The sequence below is a fragment of the Mesoplodon mirus genome, assembly GCF_964341445.2.
Source record: "Mesoplodon mirus genome assembly, chromosome: 7".
In the NCBI taxonomy this organism is placed as follows: Eukaryota; Metazoa; Chordata; class Mammalia; order Artiodactyla; family Ziphiidae; genus Mesoplodon; species Mesoplodon mirus.
Window position 1 is genome coordinate 45,005,355 of NC_138983.1, and position 23,191 is coordinate 45,028,545.

The 23,191-nt window shown below is 38.1% G+C and overlaps 1 protein-coding gene across 13 annotated transcripts in view; it reads left to right on the plus strand.

Moving 5' to 3' along the window:
- Window positions 1-3,213: 3,213 nt before the first annotated feature.
- Window positions 3,214-23,191, plus strand: part of PICALM (phosphatidylinositol binding clathrin assembly protein) — a 102,334-nt gene continuing 82,356 nt past the window's right edge. For 4 of the 13 annotated variants that reach the window (XM_082627106.1, XM_082627104.1, XM_082627107.1 and 1 more), the window contains exon 1: window positions 3,216-3,631. In XM_082627106.1, coding sequence (XP_082483232.1) covers window positions 3,502-3,631 — 130 coding nt within the window. In that variant the 5' untranslated portion in view covers window positions 3,216-3,501. Of the gene's footprint in view, window positions 3,632-23,191 lie in introns of all 13 variants that reach the window. The other 9 variants (XM_082627110.1, XM_082627111.1, XM_082627101.1 and 6 more) reach the window with 5 other exon arrangements.

Below are 23,191 nucleotides of genomic sequence, written 5' to 3' on the forward strand. Positions count from 1 at the left end.
ATCACAAGGGTGTATGCTGCGAGTCTGAATAAGGAAGTGAAGTCCTTGCTGGAGGTTCTAGCAAGAGAGCTCAGCTACATTCAAAGAAAAGTCCTTACCTTTGTGTAAGGTTATATAAGATTATGATCTTTAACTGATTTGGCAGCATCAGGAAACATAAACATTGAAAGGTGAGGGATGTAGGGGTTGCCAAGTTGTTCATGTCAGCTTAGCTAACAGAATGTCGAAAGATTATAATTTAGATAAGCTTAATGTCTAAGAAGAGTGGGAATAGGGAACTGGTAGACTCTTTGGATTTGGGAATGGGCTTAACTGAAATAATAAAGGGTAAAAATTCTGATCAATCCCCTCTTCCATATTCTTTTTCTCCCTCATTTTCTTACTTTAAAGTTACAGACATCATAAAGATTCTTCAAGTGCAGCATATTTTCTTCTCCCCACTTATTTTTCTCCCCTGTTGCCATTTAAAATAGTGTAAGAACTCTGAGAACAGAGACCATGTTTGCCTCACACATTATTACATCTTAGCACCTAGCAATGCCTAGCACAGGGTATGCAGGCAAGAAGTATTTGTTGAATGAATTTAATATATATGATAGTTGCTTCAAGTCTTGCTTAAAGAATCTAGATAAAGTAATGGAAAGACAATGAGTTTTTAAATCTTCCTTCTATCACTTGAGTATTTGTGGGATTCTGGGGCTTCTAAGACTTAATTTTTTTTTTTTAAGCAATAGAGAAAAATTGTATAAGCATTTAATCTCTAAGATTTTTTTCTTCCCTGTATTAAGTGGCACAATTCTTTTTAGAGTTATAGTAATGAGAACTAAATGAAAAAATTCATGTAGTGTTCCTAGCACATAGAAAGCATTCAAAAAACGGCTGTTCCCTCCCCTGTACCTCGCACCTCTCTACAATATACTTTTTAATTTAGGGGACCCTAACAATTAATTGACACTAATTGTTTTCATATTTAGAAACTTCTAAAATATACCCTTGAAAAAAAGTACAGTGATATTTCTAACAGAAGCTAGTTTATTTATAAGGTGAACATGTCTACAGTTATTTGAATAATGGTGGTTTATAGGAATCTCTTTGGTAAAAGTAATGGTGAAATACCTTCCTAGAATGTCATTCATAGTAGTGCAATAAATACATGTTGCCTTCTGTGTGTTTAGGTATAAATTTTTTTTTTTTTTTAATAAATTTATTTATTTGGGGCTGTGTTGGGTCTTCGTTTCTGTGCAAGGGCTTTCTCTATTTGCGGTGAGCGGGGTCCACTCTTCATCGCAGTGCGTGGGCCTCTCACTGTCACGGCCTCTCTTGTTGCGGAGCACAGGCTCCAGACGCGCAGGCTCAGTAGTTGTGGCTTACGGGCCCAGTTGCTCCACGGCATGTGGGATCTTCCCAGACCAGGGCTTGAACCCGTGTCCCCTGCATTGGCAGGCAGATTCTCAACCACTGCGCCACCAGGGAAGCCCCTATTTAGGTATAACTTTTACATTTTCCCTAAAGATGAAATATTTAGCTACTGATTTAGCTCCTGTTGACCTCAGCAGGGGTCTACCAATGCAGAGGCTCAGGCCACCTGGTAACTTATTAAGTGGAACCCACAGAAGAATAGTAAGGATGTCTTAAGAATTGGGTAACTCCATGGCCCAATGGACACAGGGCAGCAAACTGGGCACCAAACTGCAGATGGATTGCAGATGCACTGAAGGAAGTCATTACAGTTTTGAGAAATTTGGGGCTGGCTTGACAAAGATGAAGCCTGCTGGTTTAAGCACTTTATGTTCTTGGCAAAAGCATGGTGTTGCAAATTTTCACCAGCCATAGTGAAAAAAAGGGGGGAAAGGGAATGGGAGGAGACCACAAAATTCATGATGATACATAAAATGTTAACCATTAGCTTTGCATCTTTTGAGAGTCACCAGATTGAAGCACAGTATTTTGGACTTGGCTGGCAGATGGTGTACACAGACTTTCTGAGTATGTTAGCATTTCATTTGAAACTAGCAAGATTACATAGAACTATCATGATAATTTAACATTCATGGAGATTTTAAAATTTATCCTTAAACTTGTGTTGAAAGTGGGGCATTTTAACATTTTAAAAGGCTTTGTGAAATAGATCTGGATCTCATAGAACAGATTCACAGGATATAATAATTCCTCTAAAATGCCCACAGGACAGTTTCAAGTGTCTTCTTTCCCTGAAAATCTGGCTTACGCAAGAGAAAAAGAGGCCAAAGAGAACAAAGACTAAACCAGGGGAGATGGCAGGTAGTGATGTCTGGATTCTCTGAATGGGACTTCTCCACTTACTACCTTCTCACTTCCTTCTATGGTCTGGACCTTTAATCACCACAGCAGTCAGCCTTGTAGGGTCAGCTAATCTCTGGTGACATCACCGTACTACTTCCCTTTTCAAATTCCAGTGAAGCTATGTGTTTCCTGTCCTATTTGACACTCTAGAGAAAAAATACTGGCCCATTAGTATCCAAATTTAGACTGGCAGCAATGTGTCAAGTTTTCAGGGAAGAGATAAACAAAAACAGGTGACATTTCCAAGCCTCTCAAGAAAAGGGGAAAAAACCCCCAACCCTTCTGGGGTAAGTAAGCAGGGAGAGCTTCAATACCCACTGTAGGGAGAGGCCTGCTGACAGCCTCCGAGAATGGGCCGACGGAAGCCTTTTCCTTTTCATTAAAGCCAGGATGGTTTTGGGGGCCTCCCTAAACACATTCTTGATTCTGCTAGGAAAGCCCAAGCAGCTCTGACACCCCCTTGCTCAGGGGGAGCTGTGAAGGTAGCTGCACCTCCTCTTCGGGAAGCCGTTGGTTTCAACCACAGACACTAGGACACCCTTGTGGGGGAAAGGGGAGACGCCATACGTCCCTCGCCCCGCCCCCTCCCCCTCCCCCCCCGTGACCCCAGCGAGCCCAGCCTCGGGCGACCTGTTGGCAGCGAGCATCACGTGACGCGGCGGGCCGCGCACTGCCCCCGCGGGGGAGCCTCCTGTTGCGCCGGCCGGGCGGGTTCCAGCACGTAACACGCGGGCGCCGCCCCGCTGTTCCCTCGCCGAGCGAGGGAGGGCCTGCGTCGAAGAGGAAAGAGAAGGGAAAAGGGGCGGGAGACGGAGAAGGAGGGGCGGTGCCCGAGTCACGTGACCCGGGGCAGCCCGGAAAGCTCCGAGGAGGAGCCTGGCGCCGCCATTTTCCTGCAGCTGCCTGTCCCTTTTGCCCTGCCCGGTTTCAGCTGACCAGGGAGGGGGTTGGCTGAGCTGAGGCGGGGGCAGGGGAGTGCCCCATATCGTGCCTGACCCCGCGGGTGACAAGAGCCGGTTCTTTCCGGGCTGGGTGGCAGCGCGCGGCCCTGAGCCCCGCCCCAGGCCGGCAGGCGGAGAAGGAGCCGGTGGGGGTAGGGGGGGTGGGGGTCCTCCGGCGCTTGGGGGTCCCAGTCCCCGCCGGCTGCCGAGCGGGAGGGGTGGCGGAGGAGCCGCAGCGATGTCCGGCCAGAGCTTGACAGACCGAATCACCGCCGCCCAACACAGTGTCACTGGCTCCGCCGTGTCCAAGACAGTATGCAAGGCCACGACCCACGAGATCATGGGGCCCAAGAAAAAGCACCTGGACTGTGAGTGAAGCCGACCGCTGCCCCCGCGACCCGCATCCTTCTCCCCATCTCTTTTCTTCCCCGCTTCAGCTGCCTCTTCCCTCCCTGCGTCTTCTCTGGCGCGGCGGGTCCTGTGCTCATCCGAGCTGTGTTCTTTTTGCTTCCATCACACCTGCCTTCACGGCTTCCGTTCCCTGTCTAAAAATCCCTGACAAGCCACTCCCCTCCGGGTTCCTAGGGGACCCTCGCTTCTCTGCCCGGTGCTCCGCGATACACATCACAGCCGGCCAACTTGCCTCTCCACCTAGCCCCTCACCTCCCGGCCTCCTCTGTCTGCTGCAGCCGTCTACTCTTTCTTCCCACCCGTCCCGTGCTGCCTAGCCGCCCTCTCCTGAGCGTCTCCCCGCTTGCTCCCGGCCTCACCGCCCTATTGTTTCCCCACTAGCATTCTTCGGGTTTCCGTAAACGCCCGGTTCCGTGGGCCCGGATCCCTCTTTCTCCGCAACCCTGAGGGCCGCCTCCCTTGAAGTGATTCCCACTTCCTTTGCTCCACTAGCCTCTTCTGTCCCTTCCTTTCCCGGTTTTCTCGTCCACCTTTCCTCTCCCCCCCCGCCCTTGAGTTACCTTTCTTTGCCTCTGTAGCTTCACTTAAGTTTCTTCGTCTCATTGTAAATATCATACTCAATATCCGACTTTTTTACCCTGACTACTTTCTTCGTGGGCGTGAAAGTAAAAGGGATTCCATTGGTGTGGGGAAAGCTTTGTGGAACGTCGGGATTTTTAATCACCTTTGGTGGGGTTTAATCATTGTATTTTCATGCTTTTGACTGGGATAATTTGTGAATGTCAGTCACCCCCCCCCTTTTTTTTTTCTAATGGGGATATGGAAAAGGGTTTGCTGATTTTGGTATCAATTCCTAGAGCTGTTAAGTCTGGCGGTTTGAATTCAGAAGCTTGAGTGAAGCGTAGACTATTGGAATTCAAAATAGATTAATAATCAAATCTACAAATAATACATCCTTTAAAAAACTGGTAAAAAGATATTTGGTGATGCTTGAGTTTGGACTCCGTTTTAATTTATGCTGGTTATCTTTTGAGGAACTAGCTTTTCTTACACGCATGATATTACACCATTCACTAACTTAGCTACAGTTACTAGAGCTAACTCCTCCCAACTTTTTCCAAACCTGGAAGCCACCTGTAATATCCTCCTTTTTTATTCCACTCCTTTACCTCAAGGTACAAAGATCAGTGGATTACTCAAGCTTTGAATCAATGGAGATTTGACCTGAAACTTTTCAGGGAAACATAGGGGAAAAGGCATTGTAATAGATAAGTTCCTTTTTTAAATGGCTACTGGACACATAAGCCTGACTGACTTCATCCTACGTGAAAGTTACTTTGCTTTACTGTTTGAAGCAAGAGTGAGCATGTCCTGAAAGGGAATTCACTGACGGGAGTCCTGTTTTGAGTTCTCGTTTGGACTTTGGCCATAAGGTTTGCGCTTTTAAAAAAAATGTACAAAATGTGAATTCTTCCAAGATACTTTGCTCATGAAGTACTGTTAGAACAAGTTACTGCTACAGACAAACCCATTATTCATTGTGACTTATTCCTTCCTTGTGGAAAAGTTTAAAAAAGCATCATTATTGCTTGGTTCTTCTTTTGATGTGTGGTTCATGGAGGCTGCTTGTTAACTATCAATCCTTGACTGTTTTAAAGAATTCAGAATATATTTAAATGGTGACACATTTATAAATGGAAAATTCTTTAAAATATATTATGAAGCCGTAAGTGCCTCTTTTGATTGTCTGATATTTGGAGTAGACATTTCTACTGTTTACTTCTCTTCAAATGACTACTTGGCTTGCTCTACCTAATCTATGGTTTGCCCTAACACTGTTAATTCTTTTGTTAGGTTGGTTTTGTTGTTTGTTTGCTTTTGGCGTTGAAGAAACTACTTGTGACTTTGTGAACTGTTATCCTCATCTCTCCCTTCAAAATGATAAATTATAACACGAATAGATACCACTTTTAAAAGTCTTTTTAAAGGTTCTTGTCTTATTTCAAATGTTGCAGTTCTAACACATTGTGGAAAAGGTCAGAAAATAGGCTAGGTAAATTTAGGAGAGTGAGACTTGCTTGTGGTTTTATGAATGTTAGCCTTTTCTCTTGTAATGGAAGCTGCTGCAGATAAGAACTGGGATTAAGTTTGGTATGGATAATCTCACATTTGTAGTCTTTTTCTCTACCACTGCTGTGTTTATAAATTCCCACTTTAGAACCTGAATATTCCTGGTAATGTTTGATTTTTTAAAAAAACCTGTATGAATAAGGAGCCACTTACTCTATGAGGTTTTTAAAATACAGTAATACTATTTTCCTTATATTGTTGTTTAAAACACCCTTATAACCAGTTCCACTAATGGAATAAATTTAAGTCTGACCAATGAGTGGTTTTTGTAAACATCTTCTTCCCCCACACACTTTAACATACTTTGAGGAAATTGAAAAGGCTTTCACAAACAGTTCTGTGTTTTGACATCATGGACTTTTAAGTCTTTAATGTAGTTACAATTTTTCCTCTTTTAGGAATTTTTCTTTCTAGTGAAGGCTTAGTTCTCTTGCGCCTTTTAATATACTGAGAAACTGTTGCCTAATTAGTTGACCCTAATAAAAATGATTTCATTTTTTAAATATTAGTATTTAACAAAAATATGCTTAAGACTGTTTTTTCCTATAAGCCTTTAGAGTGTGGAGGTGGTTTCTGTGTACTTCGCCAAGGTTTGTCTATATTAGGAAATGATGATTGTAATCCATGAATTATGGCTTAATTCATACTACATTGTATACTTGTTTAAGCAAGAGCTTTTGCTTTGCTTATAAGGGTCAGTAGATAATAATGTTAAGTAGTGTCCCTAGTGTGAAAAGAGTTGTCAAACCTGAAACATATTTTTAAAAATAAGCATGGTTTGCATTTAATTTCAGGCCTCTAATGGCCATAATCAAGATAGAAGAATAGCAGCCTTGTATTTGAAGGACTTCAGTTTGCCAGGCACTTATTAACCATTATCTAATTTAATCCTTTCTCATAGCTATGGGAGAGGCAAGTCATATGCATAGAAGGTCATCTCTAACTAAATTTAAAGAGGGTATAGAATACTTAAAACATTATTGGTTGAAGTACAGACAGAACAGTTTTAAAATTTATAAATTCTTTCTTTTTTTTTTTTTTTTGCGGTATGCGGGCCTCTCACTGTTGTGGCCTCTCCCATTGCGGAGCACAGGCTCCAGACGCGCAGGCTCAGCAGCCATGGCTCACGGGCCTAGCCGCTCTGCGGCATGTGGGATCTTCCCGGACCGGGGCACGAACCCGTGTCCCCTGCATCGGCAGGCGGACTCTCAACCACTGCGCCACCAGGGAAGCCCCTAAAATTTATAAATTCTTAAAGTAAAAACATTCCTACCTGATTTCACAACCTTTACTCTTGTTTTTTGACAAGAACACTTTTTTCTATACTTGTTTACTTTCCTTGGGCATTTATGTTGGGGCATGTTTCACTGAGATGAAATATTATGTTAATGGCTCTAATGTTTTCACTTTTTTATCCATATTTTTTCCAGTTAATTTCAAGGGACACTTCATTCCAGCCACCATCTGCCTTACATTCTGTACAACAAAATCAAGATCATGTTCTTATTAAGTATCCGTTATAAGCATATCTCTAAGGTAGATACAGTGTGGGTACTTGTGTGTTGTGTACTGGCTCTAGACTCTGTCTACTTTTAATTGTGGAAACATATTTTTTTTTAAAGTAAGAATTTCTGAATGTTTTGAATATGCAGAGGGTGGAATTTGTATTTGGGTTCGTGGTTTGTATAACCATTGAAAATACATATAAAATATTGACATGCACCCAAAATAATTATCTTTCTAAGCAAATTATTGATTTTTAATGTCTTAGTTAATGATATCCAATGGGTGCTTAGTTTGTGTATTGTCAAGAATATATCTGGTAACTGGGATCTGATTTGAAAGAAGGTACCTGTGAGGAAGATAGTAAGTAGAAGATCTGCCCCTAGATGGCGTTTGTTTAGAAATAAGGTAACTGGGGCTTTCCAAATGGACAATTATTTCGTAGTTATGTTTGGGCTTACTGTTCTTTCCCATAAGAATTAATCGTATAATTTATATTTTCATTTTCATTATTTGACCTATTCTGTCCCTTACTACTTTAATAGTTCTGAAATACAAAAAAATGGTAATTAAGTCATCAAAGTGATAATAGTAAGATTTGACTACTTATTACAAATGCAGGAGGTATATAGTAGAACTACACAAATGTAAGTTTTTCCTCCTTGACATATTTAGTTATGTTTCTGAATAGTATGTATTTTAAAAGAGAAACCTGAAGAGAATTTTACCTATAGCCATTTCGGTAGCTGCCTTATTTGTAACTAGCAAATTAATTCTAAAATTTCTTTGTAAAGTAATTAGGTTTCACTGGTGGACTTGTTACTTTAAGAAATACTGTTTAGACTTTATTCATCTATTTTTTATCCTTGTAGCAGTTCTTTTTATGTTTATATATTTTATATATCTGAATACTTTTTAAAGATGTCATAGAATTTAATTTCAACTGAAAAGAAGTGAAACTTCATTATGAAGTAACATGCTTTTTTTCTCTCATTTGAGTTGTAAAGCACTTGTATGATATTTAATTAGATGTTTTATTTTTTAACTTTTTTAAGCTCTTCCACTTTACTTTTTAAATTTAAAAAATTATTTATTTATTTATTTATTTACTTTTGGCTGTGTTGGTCTTCATTGCTGTGTGCGGGCTTTTCTCTAGTTGCAGTGAGCGAGTGCTACTCTTCGTTGTGGTGTGTGGGCTTCTCGTTGTGGTGGCTTATCTTGTTGAGGAGCACAGGCTCTAGGCATGCGGGATTCAGTAGTTGTGGCACCTGGGCCCAGTAGTTGTGGCTTGCGGGCTCTAGAGCACAGGCTCAGTAGTTGTGGCGCACGGGCCCAGCTGCTCCGCGGCATGTGGGATCTTCCTGAACCAGGCCTCGAACCCGTGTTCCCTGCATTGGCAGGTGGATTCTTAACCACTGCGCCACCAGGGAAGTCCCTATTTTTTTTTTTTTTTTGGCTGTGCCGCACAGCTTGGTGTATCTTAGTTTCCTGATCAGGGATTGAACCCGTGCCCCCTTTAGTGGAAGCGTGGCGTCCTAACCACTGGACCGCCAGGGAATTCTCTAGATGTTTTAAAAATACATTGTTTAATTTATTTTAACTAATCAGAATTGCTTTAATTTAAATAATGTGAAAGTTCACCAATTTGTTTAAAATAATTGATTTTAATTATTCATCAGAATTGCTTTAATTTGAATAAAGTAGTTTATTTTGACTTTGATTATCATTTAGAATATTTAATGTGAAAGTTCACCCTAATACATAGGAAGTCTCTTCTGTTTTCTTCAGTTTCAACGTGCTTAGTTCTGTGATTTTGCCCTTAAAGTCAAAGAAGCAAGTAAAATAAACTTAAAGACTTCTTGGCAAGAGGTTAGAGCCCTACCAAGAAGAAGTAGGGTTAGATTTTCAAAGTAAAGGCTTAATATTTGCTTTTCCTGTTCTTTTGGTGGCTGAAGTGGCATTTCCGTTACTTTGTGTTCTGTCTCAGTATGTTCCCAGTTAAATGGCTTTATATATTTCTTTAGAGAATTGAAATTTTTGGATTTGATCTTTCAGAATTTTGTATATTCACTGTGTATATGGTTCTTTTCGTGGAGAATTGTTTGTAGGCAGTTACAATTTACTAATGATATTCCTTTGAAAGGGAATTTTAATGAACTTAAACCTTTGTATTAAAAATTATGTTCAGAATTGTAACTTGCCAGGTTATCAGAATATTAAGGATTTCTCGTTACATTAGAATATAGTGGCAATACTCACAGCTAGATGTGTTTTTTGTGTTTATGCCTAGGTTGTGTTTATATTTATTTAACAAATGTTTATTTATGCTTACTTTGTGCTGGGCACTCACATTACTGAACACTTTGCATTTATAAACTTGTTTATTCCTTTCAACAACTTTGTGAGAGATTTTAGTATTATTATTATTATTTTTAAATTTATTTATTTATTTTTGGCTGTGTTGGGTCTTTGTTGCTGCGCACAGACTTTCTCTAGTTGCAGCGAGCGGGGGCTACTCTTTGTTGCAGTACGTGGGCTTGTCATTGCAGTGGCTTCTCTTGTTGCAGAGCATGGGCTCTAGGCGTGTGGGCTTCAGTAGTTGTGGCATGTGGGCTCGCTCAGTCGTTGTGGTCGCGAGCTCTAGAGCGCAGGCTCAGTAGTAGTTGCTCCACAGCATGTGGAATCTTCCTGGACCAGGGCTCGAACCTGTGTCCCCTACATTGGCAGGCAGATTCTTAACCACTGTGCCACCAGCGATGTCCAAGGGATTTTATTATTATCACCATTTTACTGAAGAGGAAACTAAGGCACTGAGTTTCGTAATTTGCCCAAGGTCACATTGCCAGGAAGAGGAGAACTGGGATTTGAACCCAGGTAGTTTAGCATCAGGTCTGGCTTTCACTTTAGTGTAACTTTTTATGTAATGCTTTTCTATTCTAGAGAATGAATAGACCATGTTTATCTATTCATGGCTGTTTCTTAAAGTGTGGTCCGGGGATTCCTGGGAGTCCCCAAGACCCCTTCAGCGTATTTGTGAAATGGAAACTATATTCATATGCTGAGACATTATTTTCCTTTTCCATTTTCATTCTTCCACTATTGTACAGTGGAGTTTTCCAGAGGCTATGTGATACTGCAACAAATTGAATGTAGTAGCAGATATGAAAATCTAACTGTTTTCTATTAAGCCAGATAGTAAAGAGTTTTGGAAAAAATGTGAAACAATGCCACTGTTCTAAATTTTGGTTTTGGAAAATACAGTTATTTTTTATGAATAATGCTAACATATGATGAATTTTATTATTTTAAAATGAATTAATATTTTAAAATTTCTCAGTTTTAATTTCTAACACAGTAAATACCAATAGAGAAAAACCATATAAGCAAAAGCTCTTTGGGGTCTTCAATTTTTAAGATTGTAAAGGTTCTGAGACTAAAAAAATGCAACTCTAAGGAAGGGTGTTCAGAAGAGGGGAGAAAAGAATACTCAGAGAGAAACTAGATGCAAGTGGTCCTTTAAATTCTCAGAGTAATTTTGATTTGATTTGATGGGTATCAGGGGCCCAATCATTGTAGGACTGAGCAAGAGATGTGACGTGATCTTTTGATTACGTCATACTGTTGAGTAGATTGGAAAGAATGTGCTGTTTGACTTGGAAAGGAGACTTCTGGGGGGCAAAAAGAGTCTCTAACAGTAATAATGTAATTTTTCCTAAAAGGCCTTGATAGAGTCCATCATTAATTGAGACTCTTGATCTATTTTTCCTCACTTGTGTTGTTTTGTTTTAAATATATCTAAGCTATTTCTTTTCAGCCAAGCAGGTTAGGTACCAGTTGAGCCAAAATAAGTTCTTGACCCTCAAACTATTAGCCAGCCTTTGCAAATCCCATTCCTTGGACACAAAATATCTTCACCTCTCTGTCAGTACAGATGCATCCTTCCTTTTAAATCTTTAAAATAACTTGCTTTTGTTAACATTCACATTTAAAGTAACCTCTTTCATAAAGACGTTACTGAATAACTCCCCCTGGTTCTGTCAGTCCAACATTATTATCACATTTAAAGTTTACATGTATATATATATATTTTTAACTGTACTTAGTATTATGCTTTTGTATATATATTGGGTTCATGTGTGTTTTCTCTGTGAATAGGAACTGTTCTTTTTTGTACTGTTCTATGTCTCTTCTCAAAGTACCTAATCAGTGACCCTTTGGGTACCCAGTAAGTACTGAATGATTACACATAATCTCCCGTCACAGCTCAGGCTATTCCATGAACAACGTATGGACACACCGTAGAGATCTATTCCAGTAGATATTTTAATAATGTTTTTATGGCCATTATCTTAGTTGCAGTGAATGGTAATCACCTGGTTACAAAATTATATATGGAGTCATTCAGTAGCATTGATAAAAAAAATTATAACAAATTGCTATGGCACCCATGAGGCATTGAGGTTTAGTTTTGTTTAGATATTATGTGGTTTTTCCAAAGTATTGTTATAGCAAAGAAAAAAAGTTTCTTAGTTACAGCTACCCAGTTTGAAAGCTATATTCAAATGCATGTTTTTGAGGATATGGTCTTAAAAGTAGAAATTAATTTTAAGAATTAAACAGGGGACCAGAATTAGATTTGAAATGTTCATCAGAGCTGCTTCCTTGTACAACTCTAGGAGGTGCTGATCACATTATAATCTATGTACACGGTGCCTCCAGTATATAACTGTATGGCAGCCTCACTTTAGATATAAGGAAGGATAAAGTACACTTAATAGATAATGTCAAAATGCAAAAGAAAAGAAGTGACTGTTTTAGAATTAAGGCTTGTGAGGTATGAAGCAAAGGTTGGAGTAGTAGTAGTGATGGCCTAAAGTACACGTAATAGATAACATCAAGACGCAAAAGAAAAGAAATGACCATTTTAGAACGAAGCCTTGTAGGGTAAGCAAAGGTTGGAGTGCTAAGTAGTGATGGCCATGATAGTAAGACCACTAAATCCAGATCATCAATTCATTCCAGGGGCTGGTAGGAGTTGCTGCAAGTCTTCTCTGAATGCTTGGAATTCCAGCAGTGATTTCTGAAATGGTGCTGGTATTTATAGTCATAAACTTAGTACTTGAAAGTTTGCTAGGGGCCCTGATTTTACTCAAGGGACATTTCTTTCAAGTAGTGGTTGAGGAAGCTAGATATGCTTTCCATACTTCTTCCCTCACTAAAGATTGCAGGTATACTTTACAAGTGACTTCCTAGGGTATACTCAGTTGCTGTATTTTAATGTACATGTTTCTGCTGATTATAGATCTCCTCATGTGATTTATAAGCTCTGAGAACAAGGGTGTGTGTGTGTGTATGTATGTTAAAATTTTTATGTGCTGGTAATAGAGTTAGTTATCCTGTGGAAGCTTGAGAAATACAAATGTAACATTTTAAGTACATCTAATATGCAAAAATCTTATCGTAATTCAAGTATATACCAAAAAGTAAATAGGGTGGTATTCACACCGGAGAGGATTTGCAGACCTTTTTGGTGTATTAGAAACAATTGTTTGCAGAAATTTATTATCATGTGTGGTATTGACTGATTTGAGATATTGTCATTTAATCCAAAGCTAATGTGAAAAGGGGGATTGTGAGGCAAAGTGATTTTTTTAATGCAATTTTTAAATTGAGATGTAGTTCACATAACATAAAATATATTCACAGTGTTGTGTGCAACCATCTCCAGTATATAATTCCAGAACGTTTCCCCCCACCCCAAAAAGAAACCACCTATCTGTTAGCAATCACTCCCCCCATCTCTCCACCCTCATTCCCTAGCAACCAGTAATCTACTTTCTGTCTATGGATTTTCCTATTCTGGACATTTCATATGAGTAGAATCATACAATACATGGCCTTTCATGTCTGGCTTCTTTCACTTAGCATAATGTTTTCAAGGTTTATTTATGTTGTAGCATGTAACAATACTTCATTCTTTTTATAACCTAATAATATTCCCTTGTATGGATATACCACATTTTGCTCATTCATCCATTCATGGACACTTGGGTTGTTTATCCCTTTAAATCCAGAAGAATAGTATTGCTATGAACATCTGTATAGAAGTGTTTGTGTTAACGTGTTTTCAGTTCTCTTGGGTATGTACAAAGGAGAAGAATTTCTGGGTCATATGGTGGTTATATGTTAACTTTTTGAGGAATTACTAGACTGTTTTCCACAGCAGCTGCACCATTTTACATTCCCAACAACAATGTATAAAGGTTTCAGTTTCTCTGTATTCTTGCTAACAATTGTTATTTTCAGGGTATTTAAAAAAAATTTTTTTCATCGTAGTCATCCTAGTTAAATATATATAGTATATATCATGATTTTGGTTTGCATTTCCCTAATGACTAATGATGTTAAACATCTTGTTAATGATGTTGAGCTTATTGACCATTTGTATATCTTTGAAAAAATGTCTATTCAGATCCTTTGCTCATTTTAAATTTGGTTCTTTATTATTTGGAATGCTAGAAGAGTTCTTTACATATTCTGCGTACTAGATCCTTATATGACTTGAAAATATTTTTCCCATCCTGTGTCTTGTCTTTCCACTTTTTTGATAGTGTTCCGCCTGCCCTTTTAAAAATCAAAGTATAGTTGATTTGCAATATTATATTAGTTCCACATTTACAACATAGTGATTCATAATTTTTTTAATAAATGATAGTGTCCTTTGATGCACAAAAGTTTTTAATTTTGAAGTTCAGTTTGTCTATATTTTCTTTGAATATTTGTGCTTTTGGTATAATATCTTAAGAAACCATTGGCTAATCCAAGGTTACGCAGATTTACACTTCACCTACTCCTAAGAGTTTTAGCTCTTTTAGGTTTGATCAACTTTGAGTTAATTTTTATATATGGTGTGTGGACACAAGGTGACGTTAAGGAAAATGAAGGATATTTGAGTTTTTCCCCTTCTTTTGAGTTTTACATGGGGTACAACTCTACTACCTCTTGTAATGTGGAAATAGAGATTAGTGAGGGAGAAAAAATTTTCCTTGATGGCATTCTCCTGTACTGGTAATAGTTCATTGACTATGGAAAATTCAAGTCAAACATTTTTCAACTGGATGGACTAATTAATCTAATCCAACAAACTTTTTTTTTTCTTAAGGTTCTTGGGATACTTTAAATGTGTGAAGAGATAATACATAGTTGCATGAGTGTCCATAAGCAGTTATTTTTGTCTATACAGAATGGTGTGTATGTTTCCATAGTATCTTGCACTTCTCTATAATGACTTGTACTTCTTTTTTTTATTGGAGTAAAATTGCTTTACAATGTTGTATTAGTTTTTGCTGTACAATGAAGTGAATCAGCTATATGTATACCTATATCCCCCCTCTTGGACCTCCCACCTCCCCATCCCACCCATCTAGGTCGTTACAGAGCATGGAGCTGAGCTCCCTGTGCTATACATCAGGTTCCCACTAGCTATCTATTTTACACTTGGTAGTGGTGCATTTATGGCAAACCTAATCTCCCAATTCGTCCCACCCTCCACTTCCCACCCTGTGTCCACATGTCTGTTCTCTATGTCTACATCTCTATTCCTGCCCTACAAATAGGTTCATCTGTACCATTTTTCTAGATTCCACATATATACGTTAATATACGATATTTGTTTTTCTCCTTCTGGCTTACTTCACTCTGTATGACAGACTCTAGGTCCATCTACATCTCTACAAATGACCCAGTTTCATTCCTTTTTATGGCTGAGTAATATTCCATTGTATATATGTACCACATCTTCTTTATCCATTCATCTGTCATTGGACATTTAGGTTGTTTCCATGTCCTGGCTATTGTAAATAGTGCTGCAGTGGACATTGGGGTACGTATGTATAGCTTCTATAATTATAAGTGTTTACAGAAAACCCTTGTGTGTCCTCTTTACTGTGCTAAATAGAGCATATAGCAAGTATGTAATAAAAAGATGCTGAAAGAATGAAGGAGGGATGAAATTTCCATGAGAGGTTTCTAATGTGTTATCAAAGAACGTTTTAGGATTTTTTCCACAAAGGAAGAGAAAGATTACTGTAGGGGTAATGCCTTTGCTATAAGTAGTAGTTGTTTGTTTAAACTTCTTTCTGTTTCCGTGATGAAGTAAATTTTTATTCTTTATTGGTTGAAAATGTGAAGAATTATGGAAGTTAAGAAGTAAATTTCCAGAGTTAGATTATATAAAATTAGGGTAGTTTGACACACTTAAAATATTATTTATTCCAGGACCTACTTAATATTGGTATATTTGATTTCAAATGTTTCTTTTGTTTTTGTTTTCTTTTTTTTCCCTGTTATTATGAGTATTATTTGCTAATGTATGGTTGTTGTAAGTGAATTCCAGGCAGTCTTTGATTTTAGAGTTTGTGTTATCTGTGATAGTTCACACCTGATAGCAGAATGCTATAGGCCTTATTTGCTAAATGCTTGTGTTTTTTGTTACAAGATAATTGGCAAAACTTGTAAAGTGCAAAGAAAGATAGAAATGAAGTATATGTCTTTAATAGGCTATAATGAATGAACTGGATGTTGACCTTGATTGGCTTCTTCCTACTACCTACTTCACCTATGCCCTTTTTGTCCTTGTCTTAGGGCTCTGTGGTGAATTGCCTATGGAAATCCAAGTTAATTTTTTTTGAATGTGTAATGTAGCTAAATCTTAATTCATTTGTGTACCAGCAGACTCAAGAGTTTATTATTTTGTGTGACTTTATATTTCTTGGAGAAGGCCTGAGTGGAAAAAAGAGAATTATAAGAGCAGATCTTTTTCTAAAATTTCATGTTATTTTAGTAAAATTATCTAGGAAACTGTATTAAAATCTTTTGCTTGTTCTATGAGCAAGAATATGGGGTGAAAGTTCTGAGATTGAGTTCTGTTGAATTGAACAGTGCTGGCAAAACCCCTGGTTAGAAGCATTAAATGGGGTGCTGAGGAAAAGTGACCAAGGTCTAGAAAGTAATGTAAAATGAATGGCACTTAATCGTTACTCTAAAAGGAACATGAGATCTGATGTTGAAAATGTGTAAACAAATAATTGTAATAACTGAGATAAATGCATAATACTATTTACATGAAGTATCAAAGTAGGGGCTGGAGTAATTTTGAAGGAGTTAATGACAGCTTCGTAGAGGAGGTAACAAGAATTTTAAGGATGAACAGTGATTTGCCAGATGGACAAAGGGATTCCTCCTAAATAGATTAGCACATTTAGGGACACAGAGGCAAGAAAGCATTTTGATGTGTTTGGGGAAAACTTTAAGTAGTGCTGTATGGTGGAATGTAAAGTGTTAATGAGAGTAAGAGGGAGATGAGGTTGGAGAGAGAGCCCTTAAATGTCTTGTAAGGACAGGAGTTATCTTGATAGACTCTGGTCTCTTCTCCCCAGATCCTGATTTTAGGATCCCCTTTCCTCCCATTTATTAGCTGCTTTCCTAGCTTTAGATGCCAGCGTTACGGAACTGGAGAAGTACGCTTTCCTTTTTCCTGGTAATTTGTGGCAGGGTTATTGAAAGGGAAGGAAGATAGGAATCTACAATCCTGTTGCCATTTGTGCAGGGGCTAGATGAGCTTTGGCACCTGAAGTGTACTTCTGAATGTTGTTATACATGGTGGTTTGGCTCACTGAATAAATAAAATCAGGTACACTGATCTCATGGCTTTTGTGGGCTTGGGTGCAAGTGAAGTTTTTTTGAGTTCCAAATTTATGAATGAACTTAAACACAAACTATCTTATCATCTGATGATGGTCAGCGTGAAGAGGAAAAGTTTGATAAGATTCTTGGGGGCATGTTTGATTTATGTGGTTTAACAATTCATATCAATTTATCTACAAAGGATACATTAATTATTAGTTTCTTTAGGTTTTTAAAGCCTGATTTCTACCAAACAAGACTTTATTAGTCTAGTGGAAATTAATATACGCATTAGCAATTGCATATTGAGTGTCTGTTATATAAACAAGTTACCATGTTGAGATTATTGAGAAATCTAAAACTGAAATTGCTGATCACGTCCTCAGTCTAGTAAGGAAGATGACATATACAGATAGTTGTATTACCAGGCAGTGTGAGATAAACTCAGATCAGATGTCATTGAAAACTAGAGGAGAGAGAGAGATAACTGCTTTCGATAAGGGGAAGAAATGGACCTTAAATGATAATTAGGGAGGAGCGGTCGGCATTTCAGGTGGAGGAAAGAGCACTGAGCAAACATCTGTAGGTAGGAAAGCTGGAACTGTGCTTGGGGAACAAAGGAATCTGTACAACTGGAGATGGTAAATGGGGTGCTTTGAGGCCAGAGGAAGGAAACATTACTAATAAAAGGAAATAGAGAATAAATTTAGCACTTAAATGGCAATGAAGAACCTTGAGTAGAAGTCAGGCAATCTGGGGAATCTCATAGCTCACAGAGAACTTTTAGGGAATGGGATGTAGTTAGGAGAAAGCCTTTCTTTGAGAAATATAATTTCTGTAAATATGTAAGATTACATTTGGAAACAGCAACTTCTTATACTTCTTATGCTTTTAGAGGAATAAGCCCTGAACTGGAATGTGGTGTGCTGGCCCCAGCTCCATATGACCTTAGGAAAATCCCTTACTCACTTAAATTGCTTTTTTTCTAAATTACCTCCCTGCTCTGCTGTTCTGTGATGCTATATTTGTGCCCCTTTAGCTTTTTTGTTCTTGGCTTGGTGCTTTGGAAACTAAGATTAAGGATGGTTTCTTCATGAGCTTTTGCTTCATTCTCCATTAATTAGAGTAGTTCACCTACCAATATATCATCTTTCCTTGAAAAACAATTTTAACTTACATATTTTACTGTCATTGGGAGGGAGGGGTAGCATTGTTTTCTGTGACTTTGTTTTAGGAGAAAATGGCCAACAAAAATGTGGATTTTCTTCTATCATATTAAAAATGTGTGAATTATGTAAAATATTAAAATACTTGATAATAAAATACTTCCTATTAGCCTTTCCAACCATGTTTCAAATGCTTTCTTTTCTGAATTTTTCACTTCAGTCAGCCAGGTTGACCACAGGATGTTTATCTTCCTTTAATGTTTGCCCCCTTGGGGCACGTATGTTTGAGTTGGATGCCCTTATTTGGTGAGGGAGAACAGGAACCTTCTCCCCTCTTCCCCTTTCCCTGGTTGGTCAGATGAGCCGTATCTGTCAAGCTTTCAGTAGCAGTTGTAATCAAATTGCTCCTCTATCCCTCTGCAGAGGCATTTTCTTTTTTCTGTTTTCCTTTTCTTCTTCTTTTTCTTTTTTTTTTTTTTTTAACTCAGAGCATCCTGAGCATGTTTATTTCTCCTGAAGACAGGGACTCTGCTTTGTCTTGGTATCCCCAATACCCAGAATATAATGAATGCCTGGTGCATAATAATATCTTAGTAAATATTTAATAAATTTTTGATGACGATAATGGACTTAATATACTGGGCTGGTGAATGAACTATTTAGTCAACAGTTTTTTTTTTTTTAAAGGGCTTCAAATGCTTGGCTTTTTATTTATTTGTTTATTTATTTATTTTTGGCTGTGTTGGGTCTTCATTTCTGTGCGAGGGCTTTCTCTAGTTGTGGTAAGCAGGGGCCACTCTTCATCGTGGTGCGTGGGCCTCTCACTATCGCGGCCTCTCTTGTTGCGAGCACAGGCTCTGGACGCACAGGCTCAGCAGCCATGGCTCACGGGCCCAGCCGCTCCGCGGCATGTGGGATCCTCCCGGACTGGGGCACGAACCCGTGTCCCCTCCATCAGCAGTCGGACTCTCAACCACTGCGCCACCAGGGAAGCCCTACATGGAATTTTTAAGTTGAAAAAGTAATATCTTCAATTTTGACATCTTATAAAGCATATTTTTATCTCAGAAGATATTATGCCTTTCAAGAAAGTCATTTGTCATGAAATTTTCAGCTTTTTTTTTTTTTTTGCTGAGAAATAGGCAAATGTGGGTTATAGTGAATTTCATAAGAACAGTTGTATGGTTACGAAATGTGTGAGAATGGAGATCTTTTGGCTGAAATACTCTGAGTGATTATTTTTTCCTGTAGAAACTTAAAGGCTCAAGTTTAAACTTACTAGGAAAAATACTTTGGCTTTAGTTTATTGGGATTTGTTAATAAGATATTAATTGCTCACATTTTCCACTTAGCGTTATTTCAAAACTTAAAGCCGTGTAGGTGGGTTATTCTTTAGTGCTTACTATTTTTGGTTATATCTGTCATTACTGTTTACATCAGTTTGGAAAAAGGTTTTTCAGAAATGGCATTCACTTTGTTACCCACTGGCTTTGAGGGGTCTCTTGATGCCTACTTCATGAACTGTAGTAGATGGCTGGTACCATTTTGACTCTCTGAAGGTGAACGTATTGCTTTGATTTAATTGTGAAGTGTGTGAATAAATGAGATTTCCGCTGTCTCTACTTAACTACGTAAAACTAGAGGCTTTGCAGAATCAACAAGATTGCTGTTCAGCATGACTTTGGTTTGGTAAGGGAGAAGCACACATAGGTGATGTAGAATGAATGGGATGCCTCCGTACTTCCCTACTATGTGGAAGATGGTAATTAATCATGGTGGTCAGTTCCATAGGCTTCCAAGCCACTGGTGGCACCCTACCATTGTTGCTGTTAATTTTTAGAAGTCTCTTTATGCAGGACCCCTGATTATCATGTATAAATAGCAACCTCCCCCAAGCACCTGCCCCATTCTTCTTAAGGGCTAACAAATCCTTAGCACTTCTCACCATCTGACATGTTTTTGTTCATTTGTTTATTGATTGTCTCCCCCACTAGTATATAAGCTTCATGATGGCAGAACTTTGTCCACTATTGTATATTTCTAACTCGTCAGACTATTTGGCGTATTATAGTATGCAGTGAGTATTGTAGAAGAAATGGGATTTCTGTTTGTTTGTACTGAAGTTTGCAAAGTTGTGGGAAGGTGGAATATAAAGATTCTATTGTTGTAATTGCATTGGGGACATGAAATTTGTGTTTTCTGGGTGAGTAGACTTTGGCACAGAGGCTAACTGCAATTTGTTATTCCCTCTGTCTAGGCAGATTTAAATTCTTAAGAGAAGCCATTAAAATTCTTTTGGATTCCTACTTTTTAGATGTGGGGTTGGCTGTTACTGAATAACATTAACCTAGCTATGGGGAGGACTTTTTGCCTCTTATTCTCTTCTTCCCTCTGGATCTTAGAGTGGAGAAATGGACTTTTGTTTCACCTATAACTCTACAAGTATTTATACCATCATATCAACACATGTACAAGGAACCATGCCACACGTTGTGGAAGATAAAAGGAAACAAAAGATTCCTGAATTTATTGTAAAAAAGCAAAGAATTAATCTTTATCACTTAAAACAAAAATGGTGGGACAGTCAGGTTACAGTTAAGATTATGTTCCTGTTTTTTAAGCAAAATATATTTTTGGACATAGAGGTGAAAATTTCTAGTATTTCCAATTCCCCAGAGAAGAAACTTGAGAATCATTTGCATAGAGGTTTCTGTTGGGGATGAGAGGACAAAATAGAATGATATAACCCTCAGAGAAAGAAAAATGCAAATATACTCAGAGTAGATGGTGATTGTCTATTAATTCCTTAGCTACATGTAGACTTTTATTAGGTCATTTATAATAGAGTGACATATGATTTATATTCCAAACTGGGTCACTTTCAAGAGTGAAAGTATATGCTATGTGAAGTATATGCTATCTGAATGGAACACTGGGACAACAGGTGTAAGCCAGGACTGTTACAGGAAAATCAGGGCACTGATCACCGCTTCCTAATAACATACTTTTCTACAGACTTAGTCCCAGTTCTTTGAACCTCTCCACATAATTTTCTTCTCCTTTAGAGAACTCTGATCTGCACTCATAGAGTCTCTCAAGCTTTGGTTCCTTTTTCCTGGTCTCAGTGGAATGAAAGAATTCTTTCCATATTTTCTGCAGCCCTGGACTGTTCTGGTTTACAGCATTGTTGGAGGTAAGTACAGAACTTGTAATGTATTGTTAGTTGACCTTTTATTTTGCTTAGGAAATCAGGTTTTGTGTGTTTCTGATCCAGTGTTCGATTGTTTTTGAGAATCCTGGTTGTATGTCCTTAACAGGGCTGATGAACTATTATTAAGTTCCTAGAATGTAGTACAAAGAGAATTTGTAATTTTGGCATTTACTCTTAAATTATTCAATCCGTACTTTGTTTTCTTTTCTACAGGTGGGATTGTAATTCTGAAACTTCAGATCTCCAAAGAAGGGAAGGAGAACGCCTTGTGCTTATACCATAGACATGTGATTTTTTTTTTAAGTTGGAACACTGTAATGTTTTTATTTTGTTTAAATAAATTTAAATAATTTTTTATTCTTATATTAAGTGATGTGTTTTTATTCTGTTAAGTAACTTTCTATTGTTACCTTACATTATCTGGTAAATTTAACATTAACACAGAAGTAATAGTTACCTCTGAGGTAGTGCTTACCAAAATGTGGTTCTCCTCACCTCTAAGATCTTATTTGGAATCTGGGTTGGGACTAAACTTGTCTAGGTTTGGAAATTACCTGGAATCCTAAGCAGTCTCAAAATTAAGGGGTCTGTTTATAGGTAAGCTTGAACCCATGTCTGTTCTTGCCAGTCCTGTTGTTTCTCTGTACAGTCTCCCATCTAGTGGTAGGAATGCAAAGTACATCACAACACCATGGAGAAAGCTTTAGGTTTTCAGACTTTTTCATATTAAGAATGCTTTTACATAGTAGGCTAAAACATTTTGATAGTGGGGGGGCGGAGAGAAAGAAGAGAAAGAAGGTAGTGGCAGTGAATTCTGAGAGTATTCCAGGAGTATATGTTTCTCTGTGTAGCGCTTTCATGACTTAAACTTTCTTCTGCTCTTGTTCTAAGACTTTTATGTATGACAGATTGCTTGGTAAAGAGGCAGATGCATAAATAATAGATAATTTAAAGAGACAGGTTGAGCTGATTTGAAGAAGATGCTTGGTGTGTGATTAAAATTTTATGGCAACTATGTGATGATTCCATTAACTAAAACAATTTATTTTGAACTTTTAAAATTAAAGTATGGACAACTCAGCAAACTTGGCTTGTGTTAATCTGTGACATAAGAGCTAAATTTCAGTGAAATATTAATGTAGAGTACCTTAGGGTTGGCTTTGTTTACCTAGTTCCATCTGAATTCTTCTCTTAGGAATTCCCTTTTTAGTTCTACTTCTTTCTTCTGCTACAGATGTAAAGGAGGTCAGTCCTTTATCTTCTATTGGTTTTTAAAGTGTTCTGAAGGCACCGAACACTTCCTAAATCTGTTGTTTTTAATTCCTCTTTCTAAAAAAATTGATTTCTTTTGGTGGCCTCCATAAGCACCTGAAATTAGCACTGATGGAGGTGTTTTCAGGTTAATATCTTCTTCAAAAAAACTTTGTTTAAAATAAACAGAAAACCACGTAATGAGAGAATTTGTGACGATTTATAGCAGCTTTTCTGTTGAATAGTTTCTAAGGGGTAAAACACCTCTCCTTTTACATGGCGATTAAAAAAAACAGTTAAAGAAAAACTTACTGCTCAATAACCGGGTTAAAAATAACTATACTATCATACTATTAATATAACTATACTAATATATGATTATCAAATTGTAGAGTTATCTTTACATTTCTTAGTTTTCACGTGTGAATCCTTAGTCCATTCATTTTGCAGAAAACACGGTGACAGAAATAGCATATCTAGTTGTGCTAACAGATTGATTTTTCCTACAGCTGCAACTTGTTTCTTTTTAGTAAGATGGGAGTTTGCCTTACTTTCTTTATGGGTTCTGGAGA